Here is a 20864-nt window from a genome sequence, read left to right as displayed (position 1 = left end):
CAGTTGGCACAAGATGTTCTTTTCAAGAAATGTTTCTGGAACAAATGGATATTGGTATAGAAAAAAAATGAACCTTAATTCTATTCACACCATATATAAAAATTAATTCAAGATAGGTGATAGACCTAAATTTGAAAACAAACTTCTAAAAAAATATACAGGAAAATATTTGTATTACTTTGTGATAAGCAAAGATTTCTCAAGCCAGACACAAAAAAACACTAATCATAAAATAAGACTTATAAATTGGAGTTTATTAAAATTAAGAACTTCTGTCTATCCAAAAGACCACAATAAGCGTGAGAATGTTCCACAGACTAGGGTATCTTGAAACACATAATATCTGGCAGAAGACTCATAAACAGAATATATAAATAACTCCTAAAAATAAATACAGGAAGGAGAGATAATTCAACTGCAAATGTACAAAAACTTGCATAGGCACTTTACAAAAGATGAGATCATGGCCAGTAAGTGGGTTCAACATCTTTAGTCTTTAGAGAAGCACAAATTAAAATTACAGTGAGACACTACAGCACATCAACATGACTAAAATGAAAAAGACTGACTATTCAAGGGCTGGTGAGTCTTGGGAACTCCTGCATTCTCGTACATTGCTGGTGGGAGTATTAATTGATACAACCACTTTGGAAAAAATATTTTGCTAAATGTTAATCTAAACATGTGCATATAGAATAAACCAACAGTTCTATTCCTGGATATATACCCAACAGACAGGAGTGAACATGTCCACTAAAAAGAGACACAATGAAAGTTTTTCACTGACAGCTTTACTAAGAATAACAAAAAGGTGGAAATATCACCAAATGTTCATCAATAGAACAGGTAAATAAATTGTGATATATTCATTAAAAACTGAATAAAAAAGAATAAACTGCTAGCCATGGCAATCAGGCAAACAAAGAAATAGAAGGCATCCAGATTGGCAAGGAAGAAGTTAAACAGTCCGTGTTTGCAGATGACATGATATTGTACATAAAAAACCCTAAAGAATCCACTCCAAAACTACTAGATCTAATATCTGAATTCAGCAAAGTTGCAGGATACAAAATTAATACACAGAAATCTGTTGCATTCCTATACACTAACAATAAACTAGCAGAAAGAGAAATCAGGTAAACAATTCCATTCACAATTGCATCAAAAAGAATAAAATATCTAGGAATAAACCTAACCAAGGAAGTGAAAGACCTATACTCTGAATATTACAAGACACTCATGAAAGAAATTAAAGAAGATACCAGTAAATGGAAACACATCCCATGCTCATGGATAGGAAGAATTAATATTGTCAAAGTGGCCATCCTGCCCAAAGCAATCTACAGATTCAATGCAATCCCTATCAAAATACCAACAGCATTCTTCAACAAACTAAAGCCAATAGTTCTAAAATGTATATGGAAACACAAAAGACCCCAAATAGCCAAAGCAATCCTGAGAAGGAAGAACAAAGTGGGGGGATTTAGGATCCCCGACTTCAAGCTCTACTACAAAGCCACAGTAATCAAGACAATTTGGTACTGGCACAAGAACAGACCCATAGACCAATGGAACAGACTAGAGAGCCCAGATATAAACCCAAGTATATATGGTCAATTAATATATGATAAAGGAGCCATGGACATACAATGGAGAAATGACAGCGTTTTCAACAACTGGTGTTGGCAAAACTGGACAGCTACATGCAAGAGAATGAAACTGGATCATTGTCTAACCCATACACAAAAGTAAACTCAAAATGGATCAAAGACCTTAATGTAAGTCATGAAACCATAAAACTCTTAGAAGAAAACATAGGCAAAAATCTCTTGGATATAAACATGAGCAACTTTTTCCTGAAGGCATCTCCTTGGGCAAGGGAAACAAAAGCAAAAATGAACACATGGGACTACATCATGCTAAAAAGCTTCTGTACAGCAAAGGACACCATCAGCAGAACAAAAAGGTATCCTACAGTATGAGAGAATATATTTGTAAATGACATATCTGACAAGGGGTTAACATCCAAAATATATAAAGAACTCACAAACCTCAACACCCAAAAAGCAAATAACCCGATTAAAAAATGAACAGACACTTCTCCAAAGAAGAAATTCAGATGGCCAACAGGCACATGAAAAGATGGTCCACATCGCTAATTATCAGGGAAATGCAAATTAAAACCACAATGAGCTATCACCTCACACCAGTTAGGATGGCCAACATAAAAAAGACTAGGAACAACAAATGCTGGTGAGGCTGTGGAGAAAGGGGAACCCTCCTACACTGCTGGTGGGAATGTAAACTAGTTCAACCATTGTGGAAAGCAGTATGGAGGTTCCTCAAAAAACTAAAAATAGAAATACCATTTGACCTGGCAATCCCACTCTTAGGAATTTACCCAAAGAAAACAAGTTCTCAGATTAAAAAAGACATATACACCCTTATGTTTATCGCAGCACTATTTACAATAGCCAAGATATGGAAGCAACCTAAGTGTCCATCAGTAGATGAATGGGTAAAGAAGAGGTGGTACATATACACAATGGAATATTATTCAACCATAAGAAAGAAACAAATCCTACCATTTGCAACAACATGGATGGAGCTAGAGGGTATTATGCTCAGTGAAATAAGTCAGGCAGAGAAAGACAAGTACCAAGTACCAAGTGATTTCCCTCATTTCTGGAGTATAACAAGAAGCAAAACTGAAGGAACAAAACAGCAGCAGACTCACAGACTCCAAGAAGGGACTAGTGGTTACCAAAGGGGGGAGGTGAGGGAGAGCGGTGGGGAGGAAGGGAGAAGGGGATTGTGGGGTGTCATGATTGGTGCACATGGTGTGTGTGGGGTCATGGGGAAGACGGTTTAGCTCAGAGAAGACAAATAGGAAGTCTGTGGCATATTACTACATTGATGGACAGTGACTGCAATGGGGTACTGGGGGGACTCAATAATAAGGGTGAATGTAATAACCACATTGTTTTTCTTGTGAAACCTTCATAAGAGTGTATATCAATGATACCTTAAAAAGAAAGAATAAACTGATATATCTAACACACAAATAAATCTCTGAGTGAAAGAAGGCCATACTGTATCATTCCATGAGTATGAACTTCAAGAGCAGGCAACACACTGGTGGGGACAGAAGTCAGCACAGTGGTTTTGCCCTGGGTAGTACTGTCTGACTCAGCAGGGCATGGGGCAGCTGCCCAAGGCATGAAAAATACTCTGTATCTTGATCTGGGTGATGGCTACATGGGTGTGTACATATATAAAAATCAGTCATGTTCTGCATATATACCTAATTTATATAATTACCTCAGGTTTTTTTTTAATAGGAAAAAAAGGAACAGAAAAAGTTACTGTATTAGTGATCTATTTCTGTGTAACAAATTACCACAAACTTAATGATTTAAACATCCCCCATTTATCTCAGTTCTGCGGGCAGGACCCAGGTACAGCTTAGCGCCCTGGGTCTCACAGGGCTGTGGGAAGGCGACAGCCAGACTGTGTTCTCATCTGGAGGCTCGACTGGGAAGAAACCTCTTCTAAGGTCACACCGGTTGATAGCAGAACTCCTCTCCCTGCAGCTGTGGGGCCGAGGGCCTCAGCGTCTGTCCGGCAGTCAGCTTCCATCAGCACCCCCACCCCCAGCCAGGCCGCCCAGAGCTCCTTGCCACGTGGGCCGGGCATGCGGTGGTTTACCTCTTCAGGGCCCGCTAGGGAGAGAGTCTCTAGACTCACCTGCCAGTGGGATGAAGTCTTACATGACAGTGTGACTATGGGAGCAGCATCTCATCACCTTGCAATCGCCTGTTGGTTCAAAGCATGTCATGGTCCTGCCCACACTCAAGGGGCAGGGTAATCGGGATCCGCCTTGGAATCTGTCCACTACAGTTATGCTTCTGCCCATTTATATTTTGCAGATGTGCAAATGCAATGTGTTTCATTGTCTCCCAACTTAAAAAGCCCCATTTGACCCCCAAAGCCCTGTGGTGTGGGTTTATTTTTCTCTCCTCCTTAACAGAGTTTTTCTCCCCTCTCACTCACTTCTCCAAAACTGCCTTCTCCAAGGCAGTTATCAGCGACCTCCTTGTCACCAAAGTCAATGGACTTTTTTTAATCCTTACTTTAGTAACGATCGCTCCATCCCTTCCTTAAGTGTTGCCTACCCTAGGCCCTCCTCTGTGCTCTCTACACCCTCCCAAAGGGATCTCACTGCTGCTTTGGTGTCACTTAATGTTTTATTCAGCAGGTGCTTATTGAGCACCTACTATGTGCCCAGGCTCTGGGAACACCAGACATTAGCCAAGGTCCCTGCCCCCGTTGAGCTGCATTAGCTGTCCCTCACTATGCTGACAGTTCCCAAATCTCTAACTCTCACCCAGATTTCTTTCTGAGCCAGCTTCAGCACCTACTTTCATGTCCCACTGAAAAGGAATTTCCATCTTCTCTTCCAACTCAAACCATTTCCCTCCAGTGGTCCTTATGTCAATCAATGCTCACTCAGACTTGCTGCCCAAGCCACAACCCCAGCATCATGCTTGGTCCCCATCCCTCGGCCCCTTACGTGGTCACACCACTGGTTCTCCCTGCATTGGCCTCCTCAGCTCCGGTCGCCCTCCCCAGCGTCCTTCCTAGCACCTATGGACTGCCACCTTCATTCACCCACATCGAGGCATCAGCCTCCAGGCCTCCTAACCTGCGTCCCCAGCTCCAAGTTCACCCCACCCACCTCTGGGCTAGATAACAGCTAGAGGGAATCTTCTAAAGTGCAAAAGCCATAGTGTTACTGCTCTGCCTACAGCCATCTGGGATGCTCCTTTGCCCTCAGGCTGGAGTCCAAGTGCTCTGACAAGGTCTACAATGCCCTGCAGACAGGGCCCCCTCACCTCTCCTGCCTGTCTCTCCACACCCTCCTCCTCCACTGGACATGGCAGCCGTAGTGAACCGGCGAGACCCTTCTGCCTGGAATGCTGTTCCCTGCCTGCCCCCGCTCCTCTGCTTTTTGTCTTGCTCACTCCCAACCCTCCTTCACACCTCAGTGTAGACACCACTTCCACCAGGAAACCTTCCCTCTCTCCCTTCTAGGGAGGTGGCCTCTGCTGGGCTGTTGGCACACCTGCAAACCCATGGTCACACCACAGCCCTACAGACAGCTGTCTTCCCCACTGGACTCTCTAGGAGTTGCCTGCTTTTTCTGTAAAGCATTACTACAGACTTGGTAGCTTAGAACAACACACTTATTATTGTGCAGGTCTGGAGGTCAGAAATCCTAAGAGCAAGGGGTCAGCAGCACTGAGTTCCTGTGGAGGCTCTGGCAAGAGCCCATTTCCTCGCATTGTCCAGCTTCTAGGGGCTCGCACATTCCTTGGCTCGTGACCCCGTCCTCCATCTTCAAAGCTGGCAGGTAACCCTGTCCTGTGTGAGGCAACCTAGTCACAGGTTGCAGGGTTAGGGTGTGGACAGCTTTGAGGCCATTATTCTGCCTCCCACAGCCTCTGAGCTCCTCATCGGCAGTGCACAGCCTGGTGCCCAACCTGTCAGAAGTGTTCATTAAAGGTTTTGTGAAAGAGTGAGTAAATTAATGAACAAGAGCACAGGGTGGTGTGTGCATGTGTATATTGTATGTTACTGAGTGTGAGGCACAGCCTCTAACCCAGTGAAAACCCACAGGTCCTAGGAACACACTCATGCCCTGTTGGAGGAAGTAAAGGTGGGGTGATGAAAGGGTCCAAGCAACTGAGGACAGGGGGCCCCACCCCACAGGAGGTGCTAGGACACGGATCTGAAGACTGGATGGAGAAAAGGGTCTTCAAGAGCTATCGACTGCCTGGTCCACCCCTCACTGGAGGGTTGCCCTGTCCAGCCAGACTAAGAAAAGGTGAGTGACCTTTCAGTGGGTGTGAGAGCTGAGTGAGTGTGGGGAGGTGTAGTCTGCCTGGTTGTGTGTGACGCAGACTTTGCATGACAGCTGAGCCTGTGGCCCTTGAGAATGCATGGTGGCCATAATACTTAAACACAGCACCTAAAACATGCCAGGCACTGCTTTAAGCATTTTACATATTCTAACTCATTTAACCCTCTAGCCACTCCATAGGTAATATTATCCCCACCTGGCAGAGAGGAACACTGAAGCCCAGAGAGGTGCAATGACTTGCCCCAGGTTTCACAGCTCTGAAGTGTTTAGAATCAGGGTGTGAAGTCTGGCAGAGCCATGGGATGCAGAGACAGCTCTGAAGTGCTACGCTGTGCTCAACAAGCTGAGGGTAGTAAGTGCTGGCATGGGTGGTGACCTGGGGTGACCACAGCATGCTTCCCTGCCCACCCTCAGCATAATAACATGGGGAGAGAAGCCAGAAGGAAAGGGAGCCCACAGTGGGAGCTCAGGGTGGTCACACCCCACCCGCACCCCCTCCACCAGAACCACCTCACCGAGCATCTGCACATGGCCCAGCACCACGCCATGCTCGGGGCAGAGCGAGGACAGGGTGCCAGGGCAGAGGAAGACGGCACCTTGCAGCAGCCTGATGCAGTCTGCAGGCCATGCCTGGATCCTGATTTGAGCCAATCCAAAGTAACAAGAGGCTTAGGAGTCTCAGAAATATATGAACACTGACTAGATATTTCATGTCTAGTAAGTAGCAAAAACCAGGCAAGGAGAGGCTTTTCTGACTCCTACTGTTTCATTGACAAGAGTAGGTATTTAAATGGAAGCACAGAATTCTGTAGGGCCGAGTGTTCCTGCATGGAGCTGAAATGTCCATCAATGAGCTCCAGGACTTAACTAGCTTTCATTTCTTAGTTGTGACGTGGTCATACTTTTTTTAAAACGAGTCATTGTCTTTAGAGATAAATACTAATGCTCACAAATAACATGGTGCAATGTCTGGGCTCTGCCTACTGATGGGGGAGAAGTAGGAGCAGGTAAACAGGATGGGCTGAGAGCTGATGGGTGTTGTGGCAGGGGGCAGGCAGCTCACAGGAGCTCACGGGACCACCTCTCTACTGTTGTGAATTAATTTTTCCAAAATTAAAAAGATCTTCCAAAAGGCTCAACCTCTGCCTCTACGAAGATTTACAGTCATCTTCACTCCATTTGTCAACATTTACTTGCCAAAGGAGATTCCCAACTATAAAGAGGGTGCTAAGGTTTTTACCTGCCTGGGTTTGGGGGACGGAGGACACTTTAACAGCTCCCACGCAGCTGGGGCATGAAGCAGGAGGTGGGGCAAAGAGGGCAAAGATCCAAAGTCTAATGTTATAAAGGTGTTCTGATCGCCTGGGGCTGTCTCCACGGAGCTGAGGGGGATCCGGAGGATGAGCATGGATAGAAACTCAGCGTGGATGCCCAGGGCCCAGGTGAGTGATCCCCCACAGCGGAAGCAAGGAGGGGAGGGTCTCTGGGCAGATTGTGTAGAAGCAGAGCCTGAGACAAGGATTTTGTGCAACTGATTTATGAAGGAGTGCTCTTGGGAGAAGAGCAAGGAAAGCAGGAGAGAGCAGATGAAACAAGCCCAGGACAGGTGTGGTTCCAGCTGCCCACCCACTCCAGCCGGATCCCATGCTGGGGTGGGGGGTTTGCTCAGGAGCACGGACTTGGCCCCATATTGAGGCAGGGGGCTTGGCTGTTTATACCCCATGCCAACCATTCATTGGCTGCAGGGTTGTGGGGACAGAAAATAATCTGAACTCCCAGGAGGGGAGCAGCTGTGAGCCCTTAGCACCAAAAATTACAGCAGCTGGAAATGGATACCCCACTCCACAGAAAATGGGAAGGGGGGGCACCAAGGGAGGAATTCACTACGTAGGGCCCCATCCTGCTGCCAGTCCGCTGACCATGAGGGTCTGGGAGGGGCCTCAGCCATTTCCATTCTCATCCCAGAAACTCAAACACAAAGTGACAACTGTGGGGAAACAGGGCCCCAAGGAGGGGAAGGGACTTTCCCCAGGGCCACTCAGGGCCAGAGCCAGAATTCAGGCCTCCTGCCCTACCCAGAGCAGAGGCCACCGATTCCTGCAGACTCCCCAGCTCCCTGCGGGTAACACTCTCTATACTGGTGCTCTGTCCCAAAGCACTGGTGAGAGGCTGGCGTTGGCACATTTGCAGCTATTTTCTAACTGGCATCCACTGAAACCCAATTCTCTATGGGGGTGGTGGGCGGAGCAGCACCCCCCAGCTCCTCTGCCACATGGTGTGACTCCCTAGCTCTCAATTCCTGCTTTTCTCTGCTTGACTTGCTTGCACACACCCTCAGGCAGTTCCCCTGTCCTCCAGGCCTCCACGGCACCCTGACCCGGGTCACAGGTTCTCACTGCCAGCTCCACTGCAGAGCTCCCAGGGACAGACCTTACTTGTCCCTGCCGGGGCCCCTGTGGTGTCCAGTTCAGAGTGCCATAGATAAACCTCAGACCACCAGTGCCTTGCTCTGGGTGCTCTCCTCCCACCTCTGCACCCTTCTGCACCTTCCCCAGGAGCCCAGAGCTCATGCCTCTGTCCCCTGTAATCATCCCCGGGAGTCAAGAGGACAGGATGTGTCACATCTGAACTGACACTCAGACGAGGACCAAGTGGAGCCTGGGTGGTGAGATTCCAGGCGTGTGGCAGGCTGGTGGTAATGCTGGCAGATGCTGACCAAGTGTTTGCTCTGTGCCAGGCCCCACGCACTGCAGACATCATCCCATTTAATCTTCACAACCCGTGCCCCTGCCCAGGATAAGCACTGGCACCTGCCATGTGACAGGTGAGGAGGCTAGTGGCTGCAATGTAATCCACCTGCCACGGTCAAAGTTCCTGGGAGCAGAGCCAGGGTCTGGCCCAGGCCTGTCCACTTCTGGCGCTCATGATCTGGTCTGTCTGCTGGGTGGCTGGAGGATCCTGTCCCGCTCTGTCCCTGCCCACCATGCCCAGAGCTGAAGGAACAAAGGGAAGATGTGTGGGATCCAGGCAGCTCTGGGCCCTGGGTGGTTTCCCCGAGGATGCCAGGTTGGCAGGCCTGTGGGTCCTGAACCCGCCAGGGAACCTAGGGAGGACCCAAGGGTGAAGAAGTTCCTCCTGCTGCCCCAGGGTCTCCAGCCCCCACCCCAAGCAGCCCTGCACCTGGTCCTGGAGGGCAGGGAGGTGTCTGAGGTTCTGAGGCCTCAGAGTTCGTGTCCTTCTTCTTGGAAAGGGGGAACTTGGCAGCAGACTTTGCCCGGTTCACCCGCAGCCCGCCCTCAGCCGCCTTCCCCTCCCATGGCCCACAGTTCCTGCACCAGCTCTCTGTCCCAGGAGAGAATCACACAAGGTGCCATGTGACCCTGAAGATCACGGTCCCATCCCCAGCCCCGCTGTGATATGCACATGAGAAAACCAAAAAGGTGGGCCAATCAGGCCACCCCCAGTGAAATAAAAGCCGAAAGAACCAGAGGTTTATAAGTTCAAGGCTACTTTGCCCAAAGCATCCCCCACAGAACACCCAATGTGGAAAATTGTTGGGCTATGAGAAAAAAAGGTTGCACAGCCAATTAAGTTTGGGAAATGCCCTTAATATTAAAATAGAGTAGCCCACTGCAGGAATTCACAGGGCCTTTAACATGCTAAAGAGGGGGAAGAGGGTATCCAGGGTTTCCCAAACTTATTTGACCATGGAACCCTTTTGCGGCTGATCTGTCAGGACCAGTGTTCCACAAAACATACTTTGAGAAAGGGCGTTGCTCTGGATTCTTGAAGACAACCCCACTGCCACAGCTCCGAAAGGCAAACGACCAGGTGGAGGCGCCCTGCCTGCGACAGGCACCCACTGTCTCCTGGACAACCCGTTCCATCCAAGCCCCCTCTGCTAAGAAGCCTGGTTCTGTGCTTCCCAGCAGTGCCCAGGTCAGGGCCGCGTCTGGCCTCCCAGGTGCGCGGGAGAAGCCCGGCTGTAGCTGGTGGCTAAGTGGTCCAGGCCCCTGCCACCAGCCGCATCCCTCAGTCGGGCTAGCTACGCCACAGGGGCCCTGGGGTGCCGGGAGCTGAGGGGGACAGAGTCCCAAGGGCAGCTTGGCCAGGTCACAGGAGAGAGTCACACAGTCATGGGTCTTTGGACTCCGCCTCTGGTGCCCAGGAAGGAGGGAGACCCGGCTACCCGCTACTGTCCCCACCGAGCAGGAGCTGTCCCTACAAACCAGTGGAGACACTGAGCAGAGGCCCCAGCAGCCTGGACACAGAGTGCCGACAGTGGACCGCACTCAGGCCCAGACTCTAACCCGCTGTGTGACTGTGGCTGTTTCCTCCCCTGTGGAATGGAGCCGCCTTCTGGGGATGGAGGGAGGTCAGTGCGCAAACACGCCTCCCTGCACGGTGCCCAACACGGAGCTGGCGCTCGCTCACCAACCGGGAGGCCCCGCCTGGCCCTGGGCTCCCAGTCAGTGTCCTCCCTTCCCTCCTATCTGGGGCTCAGTCCGGTGACAGGAAAACCGCAAAATGTGGATGGCCAAATAAGATCCCCTGAATTCACAGGGTTGGAACTAAACTTCAGGGGAATTTGCTCCCCACCTTTCTTTTTCACTACAAAGAGAGAACAGCCCATTCCTTTTAAAGACTTGCTCATTAGCCCCGTTGCCGTGGAGAACATCTCCTACAGCAACCCTTGTAAACCAGCTTCCCTCTCCCCACCCCCACCCTGCTCTGCTCCCCTGAAATAGACCAGCTTTTCTCACCGAGTCACCAGGCAGCCCTCAAGCCCTGTTGTGCCCCACAGCCTCAGTAAACAACAAAATGACCAGGTTCCTCTGCAAGTAGTGCTCTTGGCCTCAACCCCTTTTTCATGCCCATTAGAACATCCAGAACATTCATTTTCATTCATTGAGGGCCCAGTACATGAAGGATTTAAGCCCACACGCTTAAAGCCAGTCAGCCAGGCTTTGAGTCCCAGCCCAGTCATTGCCTGACTGTGTGACATCGGGCAGGTGGCTTAACCTCTCTGAGCCTCATCTGCAGAATGGGAACAAGGACAGAATTTACCTTGTAGGATTGAAATGAAGATAAAGTCAGACAATGCATGGAAAATGCTTATCCCTCTGCCAGGCACAGAGAAAATACTTGTAAATGTCGACCCACTGTTAACTATTGATGTGCTGACTCAGTTGTGGCCCACAGGAGGGCCTCGGCAGAAGTCTCCTTCCATTCTCTTCCCCATCCCCCCAAACCCAGGCAGCAATGCCATCGCCACAGGTGGTAGGGGAGCTATGATTCTCACCGGCCTTCATTGGGCTCACGCTAGGCCAGTGGGTGGGGACAGTTCACAAGTTCCCCATGCCACCCAGGCCTTCTGCATCCACTCCTGCCAAACTGCGGCCAGTCGGCCAGTCAGGTATGTTCTGTCTTGCAATGGTTGGAAAGTTTGCTCCTCCTTTTTCTGCCCCAGAAGGAGCTGTGTCCCTGCAACTCCACAGGAACTGTGAGGCAGTTTCTCCCCATCCCCAGGGAGCCAGGTTATTCCAGGTCAAATCAAATTCAGGGGTTAGGGGGCAAAACAGCTGCTGTTCTGGAAGGCCCTGGCCTGGAGGGCAGGGGTGACAGGCACTGGGTCTCACATAGGCACAAGCCCCAGAAACAAGAGGGTTCTGAGTCAGCCTCTCCTTGGCCCACAGCCATGGTCCTTGGCCCAGGTCATCACGGGAGAAGCCAGTGGAGCAGACAGAGTGATTCCCAGATCTGGAGCTAAGGGGCTCCCACTGTGGAAGGCCCACAGCCCGGTGCAGCCTGGCCAGACAAGCAGACCCCAGCCGGTGGTGCAGCCCAGCTACATCCGGTCTCCAGGCTGGCACCAGGAGAAGCCCGGGAAGAGGAGCAGCCTTCTCAGTGAGCTTGGCGTGAGTGTCCATTTCCTGGGGCCACAGGCAGGGAGGAGGCATGGAGTGGGGACATGGGGAGGGTGCTGGGGGCCCTGAGGATGTAAGGAGATGAGAGCACCTCTAGTTTCCCTGCCTAACACTCATCCTAAAACCGAAAAAGCTATTGAGGGATAGGAGAGAATGTCTACACCTACACCAACACCAGCCGGAGGTGGTATTTAAATGACAGCACAGAGCTCCCTACACACTCAGGAGGTGGGCTCACAGGAAGTGGGAGCTCAGGAAGTGGGCTCATAGGAAGTGGGAGCTCAGAAAGTGAGTGCTCAGGAAGTGGGAGCTCAGGAAGTGGGTACTTGGGAAGTGGGTGCTCAGGAAGTGAGTGCTCAGGAAGTGGGAGCTCAGGAAGTGGGTACTCGGGAAGTGGGTGCTCAGGAAGTGGGTGCTCAGGAAGTGAATGCTCAGAAAGTGGGTGCTTAGGAAGTGGGAGCTCAGGAAGTGGGAGCTTAGGAAGTGGGTGCTAGGGAAGTGGGAGCTCAGGAAGTGGGTGCTCGGGTAGTGGGAGCTCAGGAAGTGGGTGCTCAGGAAGTGGGAGCTCAGGAAGTGGGTACTTGGGAAGTGGGTGCTCAGGAAGTGGGTGCTCAGGAAGTGGGAGCTCGGGAAGTGGGAGCTCGGGAAGTGAATGCTCGGGAAGTGGGTGCTCGGGAAGTGGGAGCTCGGGAAGTGGGTGCTCGGGAAGTGGGTGCTCAGGAAGTGGGAGCTCAGGAAGTGGGTGCTCAGGAAGTGGGAGCTTAGGAAGTGGGTGCTAGGGAAGTGGGAGCTCAGGAAGTGGGAGCTCGGGAAGTGGGTGCTCGGGTAGTGGGAGCTCAGGAAGTGGGTGCTCAGGAAGTGGGAGCTCAGGAAGTGGGTACTTGGGAAGTGGGTGCTCAGGAAGTGGGTGCTCAGGAAGTGGGAGCTCGGGAAGTGGGAGCTCGGGAAGTGAATGCTCGGGAAGTGGGTGCTCGGGAAGTGGGAGCTCGGGAAGTGGGTGCTCGGGAAGTGGGAGCTCAGGAAGTGGGTGCTCTGGAAGTGGGAGCTCAGGAAGTGGGTGCTCAGGAAGTGGGCTCACAGGAAACGTTCAACAGCAGTTCCTCCCCTTCCCGTTTCCGCCTTCCTGAGGAGTGGTCCTTCCTTGCAGACACACCAAGGTCCCTCAGAAGGCAGGAAGCTGCCCCATTTCGGGCAGCAGGTACAGGGCACCCATGATCTCTTTGAGGGCCAGGCCCCTCACAACAGTCCCTGTCCCCTGCCCTTCTCCTGTCCAGGCCTTCCATGTTGTCATCGCTCTGCTGCACTTTGTCCTTGGTGGGTTCCTGGCCTTTGCCGTCAACAACCTTCACCTGGTGGTGTTGAAGTCTTGTTATCCATTCTGGGGGGCTGCCTCTGTGAGTAGGGGCCTGAATGTGGGCCAGGTGTAGGGGGCGGCCGGCAGACCTGAGAAACCCTGGCACTTGGGACGGAAAGCTGGGTGGGGCAGAGGGAAATGATAGGAGGGAAGCCTCAGCCGGTCCCCTCCTCTGGCCTCCCTATCGCTGCTTCTGTTTTCTTGGGTCACACTGGAAATAGCTGCTTCCCAGGGGTCCCTCAGGCCTGCACCCCAGGAGAGTGCTCCTGGGCTCCCTCTTACTCCCCTAATTTAACAGGTGCAGCCAACAGGGAGGAGGGAGAGCGTGAGCTGGGGCAGCTCCATCTCCCTCAGGCTTCTGGGCACCCAGGCTGCCTTTGCATCCAGCCCCACATCCCTGGTGCCCTAAGACTCTGTCAGGGTGCATCTGTGGGAGCACAGGGGTGTAAGGCCTGGCTCCTGTCCTCCCAAGGCCATCAGCCAGGGTGGGGATTGAGAGGAGACCAGGGCATGTACTGCTTCCTGGAAGTTCCCCCAGGGCGTCCTTCCCAGCCCTGGGCCCCTGCTTGCACACTAAGTCCTAGCCCCATGGTGCTCACTGGGCAGGTGTCCTGACCCCCCACTGCCACTTCAGTCTGCTTCCCCCAGCTCCAAGCTGACCAGGGGTAGAACGATCTCCACATGGAGTGCCTCTTCATCCCTGTGCTGGCACATAGTATGTGCTCAGTGAACAGTTAAAGGAATCATTGCAGAAACACACTGGAGACCTTAGAACCAAACACTAGTACCCTCCAAATTGCTGCATCCACATAAGGAGAATGGATGTGGAGGGGATAGTGCAGCTGACCCAGAGGGATGGTTTGGGCTGGTAACCAGGGGGAGCAGGAGGTGCCAGGGGGGCACTCAGAGTGCAGGACGCAGCTTGGTCCCAGGTGTGGGTGTCAGTGTGCGGGAGGGGAGGCCACGTGTGGACTGAGTGAGCTCCCTTTGTGGGGGGAATAGTGTTCTCTACCCTGCTGGCCACCAAAGGTTGGTTTTCTTAGAGAATAATGGGAAGGGAGGGGATTTGCGGGTTTCAAAGGATGCAGATTTCTCTCTGATAACTTTCAAATCTGTCCTGCAGTTCCTCATCTCAGGGATCTTGGCAATAACGATGGAGGTGTTTCCAAAAACTTCCTTGGTAAGTCGGAGAACTGGGATCATTCCTTCCATCCCAAGCCCGCGGTAACCGTAAGGGCATCTCTGTGTGGTGGAGATTCGGGAGGCAGTGCTCCAGGATTTGCCAGGAGCAGACGGGGGTCTTCCGGACAGCAGAGGATCTCCAAGCAGAAGGGTCCACTCCTCACGTCACCGACTCCATGCTTTTCTTCCCACCCACTGTGCTTCCTTGACCCCAGTCCTGACCCCTGCTGTGTCTGTCCTGGAGGTGTCATCTAGGCTGTTCTCTGCACAGCAGCCCAAAGAGTGACTGTGCCCCTCCACTGTGATCAGCGCCCCCTGAGCTCCCCAGTGCCCTCAGCTCGCCTCCAACATCAGCAAGTCTGGAAGGGCTGCCAACTCAGACCTGCAGCTGGCTTCTCATCTGCCTCTCTTCTCTAGTGCCAGCCAGACCCAGCTGTTATCCCCACCACGGCTGTGCTGGGCTCTGCCCTGCCCGAGCACCTTGCTGTCCCCCCATGCACGCTCTCCCAGCTTTGACTTACTCCGCTTCATGTTTCAAGACTCGCCTTATATGTCATCCTCCTGCTGGTCCTCCCTGACCCACCACGGCTGGCTTCTGTGTCCCCACAGCTCCCTGGACTTTCCTGTCTCCCGTCTTTCTCCCACACACTAAACCATGTGGGGGGAAGGTGTCATTCCAGCCTGGGGTGGCCTGGGGTGGGCAAAGGAGACACCAACACAAGACTAGCTGGACGGGCATGGATGATAGAGGGAAGCCCTAGCGCCCTCGGGCCCCCTCTGGGCCCCATTTGTGTCTTCAGCCTGGGCCGAGGCTGTCCTCTGCCCTCTCAGGGGGAGTAGAGAACAGGAGGGCGTCCTGCTCTTGCGTGAGACACTCTTGGAATAATGCCTAACCCAAGGGGATGATGCAGGGAGGCCTTTCAGGGGCCACAGTGGGTGGGGAAGGAGGCGGACCCAAGGTGCGTGAGGGGAGCCCCATCAGGGCTCCCCCGACCTTTCCTGTGGGGGAGGGGGAGGGGCAGGGGCCATCTGCGTGTGGAGTCCCTCAACAGCTGGCATATCTGATGTCAGGATGGTTGGGGCTGGCTTTGAGAGGGAGATGGTGGTGGGAGCACCCTTCTATATGGCAAAGCCTGCGGATCTGGAGGCAGGCCTTGGGTGCCCCCAGTCTCGTCCTGTAGAAGGCGAGGGCCCGACGTGGCTCCTCCATGGTCAGCCGGCTCAGAACGTTGGGTTTAGATGAGGAGAGCCTCAGGCCCGGAAACTGTCAGAGTCTTTCCTGAGATCACAGAGCAAGCTGCTAGCAGGCCTGGGGGAGGACCTAGATCCGGGCCTCTAGCCTTTGGAGGGTGGCGGTTTCTTTTATTTTTGCTTATAGAAGATATCGTGCCTGACCACAAACATCGTCAGCTTCTTCTGCGTGCTGGCTGGCCTCTTCGTCATTATCAAGGATCTCTTTCTGGAGAGCCCGTTTGTGTCCCCGATCTGGAGACCGTACCCCAACAGCACGGTGAGTGCCGAGGCCTGAGATCCTCCGACTCCCCGGAAGGCACTGCCTTGGGCTTGGCCGGGAGGAAACCTCTTCTGGAGCCCAGGCCAGTCTGTTCCCACCCTGCCCCCCAAGGCACGGTGCAAAGGGGGATGCTGGCCTGCTTGCTGGTCAGCATCAGGGAGCCAGACGGGACCCCGAGTCACTGAGTCCAATCCCATTTTTATAGATGGGGAAACTGAGCCCCACGGAGGAGGAGGAGCCTCAGGACCAGAGTCTAGAATTAGATTCCCTGTTCAAGGCTCTTTCAATATATTGTGGCCCCAGTGACTCTGTTATCTGTGAGCCTCACAGCAGCCCTGCAGAGCTGGCCAAGTCCATTTGTTACCCCCAGTTGAGGAGTGAGCACTGAGGTACTAAAGTAATAGACTAAGGCCACACAGCAAGCCAGGGATGCAGTGAGGACACACAGCCAGGTCTACAGCTCCAAGCCCCATGCTCTTTCTGCCACGTCACAGGCGCCTCAGAAACAGGTGGACCAGCCATTCCACACGGGTGACTGCGGGCCTCTGGACCAGATTCCAGGTCCCGACCATGGCAGTCACTCTTCCTTGTTGCCCTCCCCTGTGCACACACACCCATGTGCACACATGCAGCGTGTAAACTCACACACCCTCCCACCAAATGCTGGTAGTCCTGAGAGATGTCCCAGAGCAGGGTGGGCTCACCCCAGTTCTTCCCCTCCCCAGCGTCTTCTCCTTGAGCCTCGGTGTCCCCATCTAGCAGGGCTGGCTGAGACAAAGCTTAAGGCCACTTGCAGTTCTCCCAGGGACCCACGAGATTCTCCAGCCCTCAGACTTGAAGGAAACGCCAAGGGCCCATGAGTGCCGAGTGTCAGGAATAGGACAGTGACTGAGACAGACCCAGTTCCGGCCCCACAGAGATCCCCCTGCCCTCCCCAAGGGCACCTGGGACCTGAAGCCCCCACTGCCCTCCCCTGCCAGGGTCTGGCTCCTGCCACCCAATGGGCACTGAAAAGCCCCCAGACCTGCCCTGTCTCCCTCCCGCTCGCCTGCCCAGGTTCACGTCCAGAGGCTAGAGCTGGCCCTGCTGTGCTTCACCTTCCTGGAGCTCTTCCTGCCAGGACCCACGGCTGTCATAGCCTATAGGGATGACCACGCATCTGCCAAGGTGAGTGTCCCTCCTGCAGCCACGAGCTCCACGAGGTAGGGACACAAGGCCACAGAAGGACCAGACAGGATCACTGGCAGCTGGTGTCTCACTTGTTCCCATTGCCCAGTATCTACTAAGTGGCCACAAACAGCCCACAGTCAGGGAGCAGGGACAAGACCAATTCAAGGGTAAAAATGCAGAGCCACCAATGGGAAGACAATAGCCCTTTGAGGTAGGTACAATTTCCCCATTCTACAGATATGGAAACAGGCTTAGCAAGGTCATGTCACCTCCCATGCTCACTCAGCTCGTAAGGAAAATCAGGACTCAGCCCGAGGTGTGTCTGACCCACGGCCAAGTCCCGTCTACCCATGTGGATGGCAGAACTGCAGGCTGGGACCAGTTACATTTTGAAATAGAAGACTAGTTTTTCCCCACCCCCGTGATCCTAACCAGAAGTGGTTTCCTAGGCTCATTTCTCTAAAGGAAAAGAGTTTATATTATAATCCGAACTTAAGAACAGTATAAAAATGTATGTCCCAAATTCCCGTGATCCTGCCAGTCTAGCACTCCGATTGTTTGCACGTTACTGTCATCCATCTACTGAGTTTTCACATAACACAGAGAGGACTTTGTGGCCCCTAGTTCGCTTAACACCAAGCAGATAAGTTGCCCTAGTTACGGTCTGGCTGGCTGGCAAGAAGTCTTCTCATTAAGGCAGCAGAGAGCTGGACGGGGCCTTGAGTCACCGAGGCCAACTCCACTTTTAAGCCCCCTACCTGGCTCCGGAAATTGGTCATTTTCCCACTTACTGGCATCTGTGTGCCGGGCACTGTGCTCAGTGGAACAGGTGGTTGTATCAGTGTCCTAGGGCTGCTGTAACAAATTATCAGTAATTTGGCAGCTTAAAATGACACACTAGCTGTATTACCTGACAATTCCGGGAGTGAGCAGTTTAAAATGGGTCTCAGTGGGCTAAAACCAAGCCGGGTGGGCAGCGCTGCATTCCTTCCTGGAGGCGCCAGGGAAGACTCTGGGTTCTTGCCTTTTCCAGCTTCTAGAAGCTGCCCTCATCCCTTGTCCTGTAGCCCGTCCTCCATCTTCAAAGCCAGCAGCCCAGCCTCCACAAGCATCTCCCTTCCGTCTCCCTCTTCTTAAAGGACCTTTGTGATTACATTGTGCGCAACCAGAAAATACAAGATAATCTCCCCTTCTCAACCTTAGTCTGATTTGTCATCTCAGTCTTTTGCCACATCATCTCACATAGTCACAGGTTTGGGGGCGAGGACACAGACATCTTTGGGAGGCCATGCCACACAGGCTAGGACCTCCTTGAACCTAGCAGTCACTGTGGGAGGCAGGTTCTGCACCTCCCCAAGGACCTTTGTACCCTCCTGCATCTGAGAGGATGGTGCCAGAGACAGACTCTGGGCACCCCTGTTACAGATCAGGGATGAGCATGTGGCAGTGGTCGCTGGGGACACTGTCATCATTAGACATGCCCCTGGAATGCGTGCTCGCCAGGACCACCCCCATCAGGGAAGCCCAGCAGGCACACAGGAGACAGGCCCAGAAGCACAGCCTGGTCCTCTGCCTCCCACGTGGGCCTCCCAGCGCTCCCTTGTTGGTCCCAGGGAGAGTGTCACACACTGGCCTACTGGAAGTCCCTCTGTCTCCTGGGCCTCAGGTTCCCCATCTCCTTGGGGATCTTGAGGCTTCAACAAGTGAGCCAGGGGGAAAATGCTGCTGTGTAAATGGCATGTACATGAGCAGTGGGGACAGTGGTTTCCCTTCTGCAGAAGGCTGATTCATCCCGTGTTCCTGACACGCCGTTGGAGTTCAAGGGGCAGTCGATGAAGTTTCCACCACCATCCTATGCGGAGGTGACTCGAGGCTACGCTCCAGAGCAAAGGTGAAGAGGCCCCAGGCTTCCCAGCCATCAGCTTCATTCCTGATCCCTTCTCTCTGGCATAGACATGGAGCAACTTCCGGGGCAGTCACCAGGCTGTTGCTGGAACTGTGGGCCCCGTTCTGGTGGCCGAGGGGGGCGCAACATCTAACCCCTCCAGCACAGGGCCCCCCCTCTGGGCCGCACCCCCACACCACCTGACTGGTTGGCCAGAGTGGCCTCAGCTGGTCCAACCCAGCCACCCTGCCAGACTCGGGAGCAGCCCCTCCGGCCGCAGCCCCTTGCACCCACTCCCCACTCTCTATTCTCCCTTTTCTGCTTTCTCCAGTCATTGGCGGACACACAGGGGGCTTGTCCATGTGGGGCTCTAGGGTGAGCCGAGAAGGCATTCCTCAGAGCCCAGGGAGGTATGGCCTTCCCTAGACTCAGCCTACAAAAAGGTCTCCGGGGGCACCTGGCATCTGAATCCCTGGAGTCAGAGTGGGCGATAGCAAGGACACTGGGTCAGACAACTGACCAGTTCTCCCCTCCAAACCGCCCACCTGGGCTTCACTGTCTCCATCCATATGATGAGGGGGCATGGGGGGTAGGTGATCCAGGGGCCTTCCGTCTGAAAAGCTCTGAGATCAGGAATCAAATTCAGGTTCCTGGTCGTGAGACATCCGAGGTTGCCAGGGACGCTCCAGCCTCAGACTTCCACATCTACTCCTGCTGAGTAAATAAGGTGGGGGGCAGACCCACCCTCTTCACTCCCAAATTTCAGTCATCTGGGGACAATCCTTGGTGATTTTTAGTTATGAACTGTACACATGTTCCCCTATGTGTTTCCTTACATTGAATTTTTCTCTTATAATATTATTTTACAGGCATATTTGGTATCAGCAATAAGCAGGAAGTCAATATCTTTCCATTAAAAGAAGCTAACCATAAAAATAAGCACAATGAAAACAAAAATGAACACAATGAAAATAAAAGAGTGGCAGAACTAGGAGCGTCATTCTGCCGTGTGCCAGAGCCTGACCTCGCCGCCGCTCTGCTCTGCTGCCCCCTGTGCTGGTTCATCTACAACGGCGCCACCTCCTAAGCCTCCGGGACCGTAGGAGGAAAGGTCTGTGGATGGCTCTGTTTCACAGGTGAAGATACTGAGCCAAGAGATGTCATGCAACCAGTTAGTGGAGACAGGACCCGAACCTTCATGTGACTGACTGCAAAGGGCAGCCTCTTCACCCCCCTGAATCAGAGCTGGAAAGGCCTTCGGCAGGGTGCTGGGGGGGTGGAGTCAACACAGGACAGCATAGTGGCATTAGAACCAGCAGGGCAGGGGGTCACGGGGACACAGCGGGTGCTGTAATTTAGCCCTTGGTGGGTGCGGGGTGAAGATGACCCCCGACCAAGGGTAAAAATAAAGTCTAGGAATGTGTCTGAGTGTCTGTGTGTGAGTGTGTCTGGGCCGGGTATGTGCACCTGTGTGGGCGTGGGTCTTATCATGTCACCACCACTCTTTATTCAAAGTGATGTACCTGCTCAGAGAAGGGAACTCTCCTGCTTTCTCTGAGAATGGTTTCACTCAAAAGTCGTGGGCTGACCCATGGGACAATCCTCTGTGGAGTTAAGAGGGCTTTGTGGACAGGTAGAATATACTATTTCTTTACATGTCCTAAGTTAAATTTTTCTATGAAGGCTGGGATATTTTTTAAAGCATCCCTTTAGGTCCCTCCAATACCCAATATTTGTCCATTATTGGGGATCTTCCCAGCTCCACTGAGTCATAGAGAAACCCTACAGCTTTATCCTTGGAGTAGTGGGGACAGGACTACATCCATGGGGAGACCTGTTGCCCCTTTGGCTGCAGACTGCTGCCATTCCAGAGATGCCCCTGCACCCTCGGTGTGGGCTGGGCTGGCCCC

At 52.6% G+C, this 20864-nt stretch overlaps 1 protein-coding gene across 1 annotated transcript; it reads left to right on the top strand.

The window, feature by feature from the left end:
• Nucleotides 1-7268: 7268 nt before the first annotated feature.
• MS4A10 (membrane spanning 4-domains A10) lies at nucleotides 7269-20377 on the top strand. The gene is made up of 8 exons (XM_036924434.2): nucleotides 7269-7365; nucleotides 11620-11841; nucleotides 13125-13244; nucleotides 14328-14384; nucleotides 15765-15896; nucleotides 16956-17066; nucleotides 18848-18960; nucleotides 19824-20377. The coding sequence occupies exons 1-8, from the start codon at nucleotides 7324-7326 to the stop codon at nucleotides 19843-19845; spliced, it is 819 nt and encodes a 272-aa protein (XP_036780329.2). The 5' UTR covers nucleotides 7269-7323; the 3' UTR covers nucleotides 19846-20377.
• Nucleotides 20378-20864: the final 487 nt, after the last annotated feature.

This window comes from Manis pentadactyla, chromosome 9 (genome assembly GCF_030020395.1).
Source record: "Manis pentadactyla isolate mManPen7 chromosome 9, mManPen7.hap1, whole genome shotgun sequence".
Classification (NCBI taxonomy): domain Eukaryota; kingdom Metazoa; phylum Chordata; class Mammalia; order Pholidota; family Manidae; genus Manis; species Manis pentadactyla.
The sequence above is the reverse complement of the archived record's forward strand: the minus strand, read 5'-3'. Positions and strand labels throughout refer to the sequence as shown.

Coding starts and splice junctions, on each gene's coding strand:
- MS4A10 (XM_036924434.2), top strand. CDS start 7,324: ATGAGCATGGATAGAAACTCAGCGTGGATGCCCAGGGCCCAG. Junction 11,842..13,124: donor GCCTTCTCAGTGAGCTTGGC/GTGAGTGTCCAT, acceptor TCTCCTGTCCAG/GCCTTCCATGTTGTCATCGC. Junction 17,067..18,847: donor ATGACCACGCATCTGCCAAG/GTGAGTGTCCCT, acceptor TCCCTTCTGCAG/AAGGCTGATTCATCCCGTGT.